This window comes from Danio rerio, chromosome 6 (genome assembly GCF_052040795.2).
Source record: "Danio rerio strain M-AB ecotype USA chromosome 6, GRCz13ab, whole genome shotgun sequence".
NCBI lineage: Eukaryota > Metazoa > Chordata > Actinopteri > Cypriniformes > Danionidae > Danio > Danio rerio.
Window position 1 is genome coordinate 45113503 of NC_141026.1, and position 14528 is coordinate 45128030.

Consider the following 14528-nt stretch of genomic DNA (forward strand, 5'->3'; position numbering starts at 1 on the left):
TTCCTCCTACATGTTGACAATCTATTTATTGGTTCATCATATTTACAAAAGTGCATTGATAAGAGTGGGGTTTTCAACATTTGCCTCTTTTTGTACAAATATTGAGTTGATAACGACAACAGTACAATAATCTACCTTAAAAAGCATGCCTTCGGTTCTTGCAGGTCAAAGTAAGCTGTCTTTATCCAACGTAGCTCCAGGCAGGCACACCCGGTATACTGTTTATCTTGAGGGACAGATACACACTGCACAAGGCACTTTAACTTACTCTCTTTCTCTCAGCTCATGAACACCATTCAAAGACATCACTGAGCTAAATGAAAACCTTAACCAGCAAAACATTCATCCTCTCAAAATATACTTACACTCACTTCTGTAAAAATCATTCTGGATTTTTTTCGCTAAGCTGATCATTTACTGATTGCTCCTCATGTTTAATATTAGGAGATACAATTTGTGGGGGGAAGAGAAATGGAAAGAAATAAAAGCAACAACTGAAACGATATAACACGCTCTCATGAGCAAAACCTGACAGACTTGAGAAAGGAATATTAAAGTTTGAATTTGTCTCAGTTTTTAAATAAATTTGTTCTGGAAACCCCAAATGGAGACCACTGGAGCTGCTGGGCTTCGCAAAAAAAGGATATCCATAATGTTCATCTGACAGCAGGCTGTAAGAGGTTGAAGAAACTGATTCTGCAGGCTAGCGTCTTTTAGCGACTGTTGTATCTTTGACATGACTGATGCGGACGGGAGGATTGTGGGATCAGACGAGCAGGGTAGTGTGAGGGGCACGTTATGGAGAACTGTACAGTTTCACAAAGTGAGCATTGGATGTGGTGTGAGAGTAACATGGCAGCGGATAAACTCAAGACGCTTTCAGCTTCTTCTCGACTTTGAGTGCTGGATTAGCCATTGAAGTGTGATGTCTGTGACAAAACAGTATCATGTAAGTAAAACAAGTCACAGATCAAACAGCAAACTTAAAGAGGCGGCTCACACAAAAATGACCTCATCATTTACTATCCCTCAAGTTTTTAAAAAAAGATTTTTTTTTGTGTTGAACAGATATTTTAAAGAAATACTGATGCCCATCAACTTCTATAGTAGTAAAAAATACAACAGAAGTCAATTAACTTAAAAAAAATCTTGTTTTGCTGTATGTAAGTTTTTGACTTTTCTAAAGCATAAAAATACCATAATATGTTGGCAGATATAGATTAAGAAACAATAAACATTCTTGTTTATCTGAAAAACAATGTTAAAGCCAGATATACTGCTTAGAAAATGTGCGTTACTTGCCAGAAAGCTGCCTTTGTTTTGGATCTATTAACCCACCCAATGTCAGTTTAGCCAATTATATTTCAGCACCCCAGGTTGCCTTTGTGGAAAACAGCGCATTTCATTTATTTAGTCATGAAGGCTGTCGCATTTCACATCCATGACCGGTGGACAGTAGCAGAATGCAAAAATGAGACACACATGAGGTGGTTATCAAGTAGCAAATAATCTTAAAATTAAGAAAGTAAACTTTAGGTGAACAGGTTACATTGTAACCCCGTGTCCTAACAACACAATACGTGACAAGATAAGCAGTGATAAGCAATTTGGCTGTTTGCACCAGACGAAACACAGCAGAAATGTATAAAGCTATTTAATAGTGCACTTACTGCACTCCAACGAAATGGTAAGGTTTATAATCTAATGAATAAATATAAAAAATCTTTAAGAAAGTACAATTTCCCATGGTTTATTTATCTTTTTTTAAGATCTGAGGTAAACTATCCACTGCTGCTTTCAGTAGTATGGCAATAAATAACGTGTAAACGGCATTCAAACTCAAATTATTAGTGAACACTGAATAAAGCACATGAGGTGTACCTGAAGGGCTCGTTGTCATTTTTCTGTTGTTCAGCTACAAGTAGAAGCTGTTTGCAATACATGTCAGGTGTTGGTCAGAACAAAAACTCCTTTTAATATGGAAAACATTTTCTCTATCACGTGCTGTTGTTTTATTTAGGACGCAGTTTAAATCAGCCCTAAATCAGCCTTGTAGCACCACAGTCAGGCACACGGCTGTTGGTGTTGTCAATCTGGCAACCTGAGCGTGCCTGTGTTTTAAACCAGGTGTGCAATACCTAGTTCAACCACTAGGTGTCAAACTTACATACTGCAACTTTAAGATTTGACAGAAGAACGAAAATCATATAGGTTTTGAACAAGTGAACAGTCAGTTTGTTTGTTTGTATATTATAAAATAAACAATGTATAGCTATCTCATTGGAAGATTAATATAGATTAATACATTACATAATAACAACTTTATAATAAAAAAACAATTAGAAAGCAATAAAACATTTTACATTTAAAACATTAGATGCAATTTTTCTGTCTAATATTTAATAAATAACTAAGAATTCGTGAATACGGATAAATATATATTACATAATAACAACTTCATAATTAAAAAAATAATAAATAACAAATAAATTAATAAAAACGTTTCACATTTAATTATATTAGATGTGTTTTTGAAGACACATTTTATTCGATAAATAATTTAAAATTTACAAATATAGATAATACATACTGCATAAAAACAACTTCATAAAAAAAATTAAATAATAAATAAATTATTAAAGTATAAAACATTTTACATTTTCAGTCCAATATTTGATAAATAACTTGATTGAGAAATTATTTATACCCCATAACTTTTAAAAAGGTTAAAAACAGAAGCAAATAAGTATTTTTGTCCACAATGATGCCTCTTTTACATTGTCTTATTGTTTCTTTTTCACAATTTCAGAATAATGTCAGGTTTGACTACATTTTTATAAACATCCATGAAAGTATAGAAATCCTGTCTAATAGTCTTTAATACTTCACATTCTAGTAAAATATGTTTAATGGTGAGAGAAGCTTGACAGCGGTTGCATGTATAAATACAAGTGAGTCAACCTAGAACAATTCATTGAGGGAAGAGTAAAATGATGACAGAATTTTCTTTTTTTTGTGAACCATCCCTTTAACTAGAAGTCACTACTTACCAATGTTATCCTTCTCTTTGCAGGAAATAGAGTAGCAGCATATCTCTCGGTCTTGAATAGCAGCCAAGTTCCTTAAGAGATAAAAGATATGACAGGATTAACAATGCAGTGTATGGTATATATTTATATGACATATATTTAATTTCAGGCCTAATCATTTTAATACAAAGTAGCCCCAGTCGCAGAAAACAATGAAGCAAATACAAGTCTCAGCCAACAGAGGGCAGTCATTCTTACAATTCTTATGATGCGAGACCCCCAAACAGCACGACCTTTTTAATTCCTTTAGGTTAACCTCAGGTCTAGACATTATGACTCATCTCGTTCTCACAACATTCTTAGAAAACATGAAACAATCATCACAACATCAAATTGACATATAAAAGATGCCCCAACCCCCCACGGCCCGAAATATGTAATGTCTAAAACATTGTTAATTTTTACAAATAAATGATCTTAAAATTCTTCAAAGAAATTATACAGAAACAATATATAAAAATAGCTTATAAAAAAACAAATAAATGAACAATTCAGAGAACAAATGATAACTTCTATTATATCTTCCATATTTTAGCTCCCATTAAAAAGAAATTATCTAAATGCAAATGATCTAAATGCATTTATATTATTTATTTATTGCAGTCAGAGAAAGTCTTTAGCACTAAAAGATCAAAATAAACTGACAAAACCAGAGCCAGTAATGCAATTCACTAATCATTATAATTCCATCAAGCATTCTATTATGGGAAACAGTAAGCATCATATGATTTGGCATAATATGATTCCAAGACTGTATAAAGCAGAGACAACAACCTCTAATTATATGAATGAGACAAGAAAAAGTAGAAAGTAGCTTGTTTTCAAGCACTGTAATATCAGCTGGTGCAGCGGTGGCAGAGATTCTTGACTATTACGCCAGAATGAGAGTAAAGTTCTTAATAATATTTGCCTAGAAAATTGTCATTTTTAATTTTCCGTCTGTTTTATTACAAGATGTAACTACAGAAGACTCAAACTTTAAATAGAAAAATTAACACAAATATTTTTTGATTTTTTTCAACAAATGGCTTATGGTATGATTTAATTCATGATGCTAATATAAGCTAAAATTGACTCTGCCAGAAAAAAAAAATAGGATAAACAAATTTTAAAATTGTAAACGATGAGCCTTTAGCAATGGTTCTTTTAACCCTTGTGTGCTGTTCAAATGGACTACCCTTTTGTTATGTTGGTGGCTGTTTTTTCCCCATTGACTTCAATTATAACCACATTTTTTGATTGCAAAGCCATGACACCAAATAATCATGCACTCTTGATGGTTGGTGTTTTTCTCTGTAAAGTAAAACTTTTAATTTTTACTGTTGATCATCAGTTAGCAGAATTAACTCTCTAGATATGCCTGTGCAAAAAAGTTTCTGACTTTTAGGATCAAGTAAATTAAAAATTCAAAGGGTTCAGTCAAAGCAGATCCACCTTCAGCCACTGCACAGCCCGCTGCTGGAATCAACTTCCAAAAAAGAACAGGTGTGCTCCAACATTTGGCACATTCAAATCAAGAGTTAAAACACATGTGTTCAGCTGTGCCTTTACTGACTGAGCACTTAACCATGTCCAGCAGATCACACTATTATGCCTTTCTTTTAATTTTCCTTCTTTTATAACCTATTCAACACATCTTAATAAATAGTTTATAATCACTTTTATTATATCTTTTTATTATTTTTTATACTTGTCTCTTTTATTCCTGTTTATGTAAAGCACTTTGAATTGCCACTGTGTATGAAATGTGCAATAAAAGAACTATGTTTACTATGTTCTGCACAACACACACACACACACACACACACACACACACACACACACACACACACACACACACACACACACACACACACACACACACACACACACACACACACACACACACACACACACACACACACACACACACACTATATACTTCATATAACCATATACTTTTTATTCAGAAACTAAGCTTTTCTGCACTGCAGCTAATGATCAACAGTAAAATTTTATTAATTTACCACAAGGAAAACCACCAATAATCAAGAATGCATGATTATTTGGTGTCATGGCTTTGGAATAAAAAAATGTGATTATAATAGAAGTCAATGGGGCAAAAACAGCCACTAACAAAACAAAAAGGCTAGTAAATTAGCCCTGAGTGTATTGTTGAATGTTTCAAAATTTTCAAAGCATTTTCCCAAAATATATGTCAAAATAAGATGTCACCAAAAGTCATTCCATTTGCTAAAACACAGAGAAAGTTGTGGCCAAATTAAACTTCCGGAGTGGATGAAAACATTACCTGAACAGCACATAAGGAATAAGGTATAAAGAACCTTTCCTGCTGTATAAAATCTATTGTAAAATGGAAATGTTCTAAGCATGTTAAAGGTTGCTGGACCGTCAATACAATAAAGAAGATTTATTTTTAAATAAATTCTTTTTTTTTAACTGCTATTGATTAATAAAATAGCATTTTTAGATTCATAATCTTGGAATGGTCAATGTATCTTCGCTAACAAAAAGATGAAATCTATGCAAATTTGTCTAGTAAAAAAAATAATTAATTGCTAAAGTGATGTGATGAAATTTCACAGGCGAAAATGTGTTTTTTAAACTAAAGGAAACCTTTAAGTTGTGCTGGCTAACATCTACTGCATATATAGATATGTAAATATGAATATAAATAGAGCTGTAGGTTTTGACCATTCTAATATAACAAAACGTGGTGGCTAAAAGAAACAGCTACCGATGTATCATTTATGTACATACGTATATCTATTTTGGTATATATAGAAAACAGCTATACTGCTTCATTTCCCCCCCACCCACAGGATCAAGGTTACATAAGCTAAAAAGGTCAAACTAAGTTATTTCCACTGTAATGATGAGCATTCATCACTCAATACAACTCTGGTCTATTCCGATTTCAAGCTGACTTTGAATCATAAAGCAGCAGGAAAACATTTGTGTGGTGTAGAGCAGTGGTCCCCAACCCCCGGGCCGCGGACCGGTACCGGTCCGTGGATCAATCAGTACCGGGCCGCACAAGAATGAATTATCTTTAGGTTGGCAGATAAAGTAGCTGCATTTAAAGCCAAACTGGCTTTGTGGGGACGGCGCGTGAACAGAGGCATATTGGACATGTTTCAAACATTGGCGGGGATTTTGTGTGAGACTGAGCCTGCGCCCTCACTCACCAAGCTGGTGCACGATCACCCGTCTTCGCTGTTAAAGGAGTTTGAGCGCTACTTCCCAACCTCAAAGGACCCACAAACGGCCAAGGAATGGAAATGTGACCCATTTGTCAACAAACCAGCTGAATCCAGCATGTCCGTGAAAGAAGAAGAGCAACTGCTGGTGATCGCAAATGACGGCGGCCTTAAACAGTGTTCGAGACAACAACTCTGCCAGTGTTCTGGATTAAAGTCATGGCAGAATACCCAGAGATCGCTAACACGGTGCTGAAAACCCTGTTGTCATTTCCAACATCCTATCTGTTTGAAGCGGGGTTTTCTGCAGTGACAGCCAAAGGAGTAGACTGGACACAAACAACTCACTTCGGGTGTCAATAGCCCCTTTCCCCCAATAGCCCCAGTGATACCGGTAAATATATGGAAAATTTTCGGAATGACTTTACCGGTAGATTCAAAAAAGCGCTGTTCACACAGACGAGGACGTTACGGAATTTTTCCAGAAAAGAGCATTCACACATCCATTCCAAAATACCGGTAATTCTGACATCATTAACCAAAAATGAGCTCTAAACGGCTGCGCTTGTATTTGTAAACATTTGACTACATCACAAACTCTGTGGATGGATCAGTATTGTGAATAACTTCGATGACAACATATAGAGAAATACATGTCATGATATAAATGATATGTGTGTGCTGGCGTTCACGGCTGTTTCACGGGCACACGCAAAGCTTAAAGCTAAACAAACAACGGCTTATCACAAGCATCTTATCGATAATTATTTACACGGTAGGCATTAAGATGAACATATAATCGTTATCTGCCTAATTTATAGCAGCTAAATGTGTCTGAAAAACTATTCAAAGGGCTTTTATTCTCATAAACCGCGCGAACATGAATGCGTCTGACTGTTCTGATTGGCTAAAGCAGACGTCTCACGTCAGCACATTCTAGACAGGCACGCACTCTTTCCGGAAATCTTCCTTCTGCCATTACCCCCAGATTAGACCATCTCGTTGTAAAGAAACAAGCTCAGAGCTCTCATTGATTTAGCGTTATGGATAGTTTTTGATGTTATATAATATGGTTTATTGTTGGAGTAATGTGTTAATAAAGTTATAACTTCCTAATGTTATAATAGCATTGTAATGTTGAAGCAATGTGCTAATAAAGTTCCATATGAGTACACAGTGGATTCACGTTTATTATTATTATTCCAACCCCCTCGTCCGCAGTAAAATTTTCAAGCGTTGACCAGTCCGCAGTTAGAAAAAGGTTGGGGACCACTGGTGTAGAGCTCCTTACATTTTTTCAATAAGCTGTTTCTCATCCAACGCATTGGGTAGATCCCTCTTGTTGCCGAGCACCAACACCTAGAAAAATTCCAAAGAAATCCACAGGAACTGAAGATTATAACACATTTAAGCAATTGTGTGCTGTAGAAACAAGCAAGTGCCTTACAGGGATTCCTTGTAACTGTGGTTTGTCTAAAAGATTGTGTAGCTCGTTTCTGGAAGCTTCAACCTTCTCCCGGTCTGCTGCGTCTACCATATACCTTTGAGGAAAAAAATAAACAGAGAAATTAACTCTGGTAGTGAATACTATTCATTTGTCCCTCATAAAAGTTGCTTAAATACTTACACTATTGCATTCACTCCACGACAGTATCGCTCCCACATGCTCCTGAACCTCGGCTGACCTCCTATATCCCAAATCTGTGCAACACACAGAAGAATTCTGCAGTACTTATATATTTAAAATGAAACATGCATGTAATATTCTAATTGAACACAAGAAGCAATGATTTAATCTGTAAATAGGCTTACCTTGATGGTGACGTTGCCTTTTGTAACCTTTCTCATGTTGAACCCAACGGTTGGTATCATATCTTCACTGAACTGGCCTGACTGGGGAGAAAAAAAAACAGACATTTACAACTCAAGGACTTGAATGGATTGAAGCGCATTTCCTTATTCCACATAAAGCAATTAAACTTCTGTGCGTAGTTTTTGTGTGTGGTTTTTACGCCCATTTTCTTTTCTCGTTGCTGTAAGTGTGGGCCTGCTGTCATTGGTAGTTACCAATGTGCTTCCCGTCAAACCATTTATTTGATTCATATGAATGATTCATAATGAAAATTCACAAACAAAAAGAACTCAAGCCAGCTCAAGGAAATTACCAAGGTACATTGCCATCTATGAACCTTCCAAAATTTGTATAATCAGCTTATTGCCATTATGGTGAAGGTTTTGTGCCAGGATAGTTAAAATAAATAATAAAACTGGATGAGAGTTTGTAATCCTTGAGTAATTGTGCAGATCTAATAAAACATTTACTAAGTTTGTCCACTTTAAAATCTCAATAAGAAAGCTTGACATTTTACTTCAATACTAGAAGTAATCATATCCTTAATAAACACGCATGAGTCAAACAATGCAAGTTGCTATGTTTAAACCACAAGGCTAGCAGGTCTGAAGTGGTTTGCCACATTGATAGAAAAAAGTCCCTAATAAACACTTTCTTTTATTTGCCATGCTGTTGCCAGTAAAACTTTCTCTGTAAACATTACGACCACCTCACAGTATTCAGCCACACACTCTCAGGTCTTCACTGCACAGTCATATCTGTTGATGTAATTTCTTCCATTCACTACCATTAGCGGTTATCAGCCTTATTAAAAAAGACATGATGCCAACATTGAACTTTTTGCAAAAATAACTGTATCATCATGCTTACTGATACTGAGCCATAAAACTACTCATAGTGGGATGCAAGATTTTGATCACAACTCCCACACCCTAACAAACAGTATACTCATTTTAAAAGCTGGTGCACAAGACTAGCTTAAAGCACTTCTGTTTATGTTGTTGCTTTGCACACTGTATGAGAGTATCCTGTAGACACAAATCAACTGATAGACACCCTGGTAACCACAAACTGTGGCAGCAGAAAACATGAGAAAGTAAATAGTAATACAATCTATAAGTATCACTAGTAGTTTTTTTTTTAAAGTTTGCATTATTTTTTAACAGTTTGCTTTTTCTCAACTTAACAGTTTCCTTAATAGTATTTAATAGTAATTTCAAATGGATTCCAACTATTTGACTTGTTTTCTAAATAGAGAATAACTGAACATTTGGCTTAAATGTCTAACTTTAATATACCACAAACCATTGACATTCCATACCATTACTGATATCCTGGGAAAGTATTGCAGCAACATTAAAGACATAAAAACTGAACCCTAATTAACAATAATTCAAGTGCATCTTTAAAGTCAATCTGACAAATACAATCACAAATAAGCTAAAAGAGCAAAATGGAAATGACAACAGTGTTTAAAATTCTTCAAGTAGGTCCAAAAGTGATTTTTTGTCTTAAGTTGTTCAATGTTCTCATGCGCACTTATACAACACACTTGTAGAAAGCACCTTATATAAATATACAATGCAATACTTTCTCCATTCGCATTTGTTTACAGCAATTTATAACTTGTATATTTAAAACAATCTGTACAATTCAACATCCAGATTTCTCGACTAACTGCATCTCTGTTTAATGTTTATCATCTTATTTTTTATTATTTCATCTTTTATTTTGTGTTGTCACTTGTCACTTTATGTACACTTGAAGCTTCTGTAGCCAATACAAATTCCTTGTGTGTGTGAAGCACACTAGGCAATAAAACTGATTCTGTTCTGATATTGGCAGACAGCAGACGATTTATTAGCTTGCTGTTACTTCAGGACTGAACACAGATCCAATATACTAATACACATCAGATTATGTTCTCAACTCTTAACCTTGAGTACGTTTACATTGACACCAAAAATCCGAACATTTTAATATGATTAAGACAATACTCTGATTAAGAGTCTACCATGTAAACAGCAATTTTTAATTAATTTAATCCAATTAAGATCATAATCGAACTAAATAGAAATAGAATTAAGAGGTGAAGTATGCATATTTTGGTTGCATTACAGAGGTGCAGAACAGACATGTAAACACTGGGATCAAACTATAGCTATCGTTTAGGAAGCAATTTGTGACAGGATATTCTATACACACAGCTGTTTGACACTATTCTCTGCATCTATCGAGTCAGTGTAGGACCACAGACACACACACACACACACACAGTGAAAAGGAGAGTTTTTTTCCCCATTTGGCGTGCGGTCTTAAATTTCATTAAAACAACACTTTTCCAGCAGTTCATACACGCATACAATATCTCGTTTGTCACAGGGGTATGCATGAAATGTTCCAGAATGAAAGAGAAAGTCCAAACTGCAATTAAAGTTGACAAATTTAAAATAAAACACCCGAAAATATATGAAAATCCAGAGGAAATGTGGACAGTGTGGTAACGCAATGACATTAATCGAATTATGTGCTGTAACATGAAAAACGTGATCATGAAAGGAATATTTAAAAAGCAACTCATGTAAACACCTTAATCATATTGTCTTATTCAAATTAAAGCAAGTAATTCGATTACTGATGCGATGTCCATGTAAACGAATTCATTGAGTAACATAAAACATTCAAAGAACTATCAAAAATCGGACTATTACAGTCTGTTTTTACATCGTTTTTTTACAGTCAAGCCCAAAATATTTATACCCTTGGCAAATATTAATTTAAAGTCAACCAGCAAGTTTTGGACCTGGATTGAGCATCTCCCAAAAGACAATAAGACGATGTATACAAGGGATCATTATGGAAAAAAATATTTCTCAGCTTTTTTTTTTACATTTAAACAAAAACTTAAAGTAAGAATTTGCCAGGAATATGAATAACATCAGGCTTGGCTGTATGTGTTTACATGCAAATCAGTAAACCAGCTATGCAGAAAACCACATTTACATGAGATTCTAAGATCCCGATTTCTCACCAGCAGTGACATCACTGCCCATCATCACAGCCCAAACATCAGCATCAGTAATCAGGCAGGAAATCTGTCAGAATCTAGGCTGTTTTACATTATCACTTCTTTACAGTACGCACAATATCAGCATTTTTTTGTTTGTCTTGATTATTCTGCATTTGTCAATGACATGATTTTGTGGTATATTAAGACATGAAAGCGTCAGAGTGTATAAAATATTATTCATATTATTATTTTATTATATGCGCATATCCTGTTTAGAAGTATAACCAGCTTAAGAAAGCGAATGTAAACACATTCAATGACATCATGGCAGTAATACCATAACAAAACACTTCAACAGATGTTAGACGAGTGTAGCTGAAATAGTGATAGCATGTCTGTGATCTTACAGTTGGGGGGAAAAAAGCTGGTACCCGTGTAGACAAACTGCAGAAAAGTGATAATGTGACAGTATTGTTTCAACTCTGATATTTCGGTTATCTTACGTATCGAAATGTCAATATTTTTCACAACAGTGCTGAGAATATACATGCTGTCCTACAAAACACATTAGCTAATGATTGCAGTGTCAACTGATCTGGCTGAACAAAATTATACTGAGTCGGCACACTATTTCAGACTGTCTGACAACAGGGAGAAAGATAACCAGTCCCTTCACACTATCAGCCATCATTACTCTAAACCATCCAGCTGCAGATAAAGATGTTCTAACAAGATATCCTGATGCTAATGCATCATTAAAAGCACCAAGTGCAAATGAAGGAGGGCACATACTTGCAGATTGCTATGCCTTGCTGAGAACATGATTGAACTTGTTGCTTGATTTGAACAATAAACAAGATACCAGTTCACACATGGTGACCTGAGGGGATGGGATTCCCACCTGAGGCACTGAAATGATTACACAGCAAGAGACTTGATTTAGTAGACAAAAACTATTCTCCTGGAGGCTGTGAGATGGCAGCTCTTTAAAGGGTCACGAAACACCAAAACACATTTTTTGAGCTGTTGACAGTTGTATATGTGTCCCACACTGCTAAAAACACTATTAGAACACCTATATTTCACTAAAAAGTGTAAATTGGTTGTTTTTGTGTTATTTCAAGCAAATTTGTACTTCCTGTTTGAAACGAATTTTTGAAGCTGCGTCACGGCCATGACATAATAGCGTGTATTCCAGCGTGCAGACTGGGCGTCTGTGCCAGAGTGAGTCTTATTACGTCTTACAGTGTGATGCATTAATGCATGAGTAAGGCTTGGGTCAAACCAATCAGCGCGCTCTATTGTGCAACTTCATTAATATTCATTATTGTCACCGTGTTTACACCACAAAGACGCCACGTTGTGTTGGCAAAACAAGCGTGAAGTGTTGCTTTTATAGTTTGCTGCTGTTAAGTTTCGTTTTCATTTTCTCTCTGTGAGAGCTTATCTGGATCACGTGTGGATTAACAGTGTACGCGACGCGCGACAACAATAACTTACGTATCTAAGGAGGATTATTGTTTACATGAGAGCTGTTCTCATCTGCAAACGCTGAAATCTGGATTCGCTTGTAGTATTCTCTTCATAAAGACGCGGCTCTAGTTGCTGGTGATTGTTCTGTCTCTACAGATTTGGTAAGTGAGCGACCAGTGCTCTTTGTTTATTCAGTTTGTTCGTATCGAATTAAGTTAACTATTGCACTGAGTGCAGAAATGTTAGCACCGCATTTTGTGACCGGAATAACACATGCGGCTTTCTGACACTACCTCCCGTGTGCATCTAAGTTTCCGGGAAATGGAGAGTTTTTTTTTTCTCTCATTTGCCGTGCGGTATCAAACATTGCATGAAAAATACACGCTTGCAGCAGTTCCTCGAATCAAATATCTCGTTTGTCGCGAGAGGCATGAATGAATTCCCTGAATGAAAGAGCCAAACTGCAGTTAAAGTCCAACATTTAATAATTTGACAAATAATTCGACTACAGATGGCCATGTAGGTTAAACACCATCACTTTCTCCTGTCTGTGTGGGTGTGTATTTTGACTCTGAAACTCGCGCGTGCACAAATAGACACTCCCACACCATCCCACTTTAGTTCCTCCGACACTCCAACCTAAACAGAGCTGGACACGCCCACTTTTCTGACTTTTTCCAAAGTAGAGGTGTGAAAACACCCTGCTGAAACGAGGGGGTTTCATGGCCCTTTAAACTGAGGTTGCGATTTTGCATGTGTGGCCCGACGATGCAAAATGTATAACTAAATAAAAAAATAAATAAATAAAATAACCATAAATAAATAAATATTTCATCTTTAATCGTGTCTGAAACCTTGGTTCCATACTAGCTTTTCAAAAACATTGGATTGAAAAAGCAACATCATTGAACTACTATTATTTAGGGATGCTCTCGTCATGGTGATCGGCCAATACGGAGTAGCGATTTTGATGCTTCAAGGTAAGCCTTATATAACTTTAACATTACATAAAGCACAATTTCCCTCAAAGTATAATACTTAAGTGGAGATTCCTTAAACACGTCTCTTATAAACATTTAGTGTGGACACATCATGGTCAGAAGCAGCTTTACAGAAAAGACTAACAATGCAATTTGGAAACTTTGCCAGTGATGGAAGAATAATTCAACGTGCCTCAATGGAGAAAAAGTTTGGAGTGCATATTTGATCCATAAGAAGTTAAAATGTGTCTTTCTCTGCTTGTAAACCTGTAAACTAGGGTTGCATGGTTTACCAGTATCACGATGCTATGGCTCTAAAATACTGGCGGTGTCACTGTAGTTTGTAAACTGTAGTATCGTCATTACTGGTTTATCTATTCTACAATAGATAATGTTGCATGTGGAAAAGTCACTTAAATACTCACACATTTTGTGCAACAAAAGACCGTTTTATTTTAATAGTCTATGAAGCCCTTGCAAAACGGTGTAGAATCTGAACCTTTTATGGTAGCCTATTTCATGTTTTCAAACGCTTCAAACCCCAAAATAACAACAGCATACATTAAAAACTATTTTTTACCACTTCATATAACTTAATTTTGTTGGTACAAATTGCCCTTTTGTAGCAAAATTCATTTAGTATAATTTGTATGTTTATTTTAATCTATTATTTGTTGGTCAATTATCTACAAAACAAACAAAATGAATAAATAAATTTCAGGTTAAGTGAGATGCAAACAATCCTTTTTGGCCTTAAGAGAACTATGAATTAAATACAAGTATGCTTATTATAACATAACCATAGTATTTCTGACCATTTTCTTTATAATTGGAGATTATGAATTACAGTATCGCAATACTAGCACTTGGTATCATGATTCTTTAGCTGGTATAGTATCGTAAAATGTGATTATTGGCCAATCG

At 35.4% G+C, this 14528-nt stretch overlaps 1 protein-coding gene across 1 annotated transcript in view; it reads right to left on the reverse strand.

Annotated features, from left to right (window-relative positions):
* arl8ba (ARF like GTPase 8Ba) overlaps positions 1-14528 on the reverse strand; it is a 19312-nt gene continuing 4784 nt past the window's right edge. The window contains 6 exon segments of the mRNA NM_205566.1: positions 1-929; positions 3051-3121; positions 7581-7648; positions 7737-7830; positions 7917-7990; positions 8102-8182. Coding sequence (NP_991129.1) covers positions 880-929; positions 3051-3121; positions 7581-7648; positions 7737-7830; positions 7917-7990; positions 8102-8182 — 438 coding nt within the window. The 3' untranslated portion in view covers positions 1-879.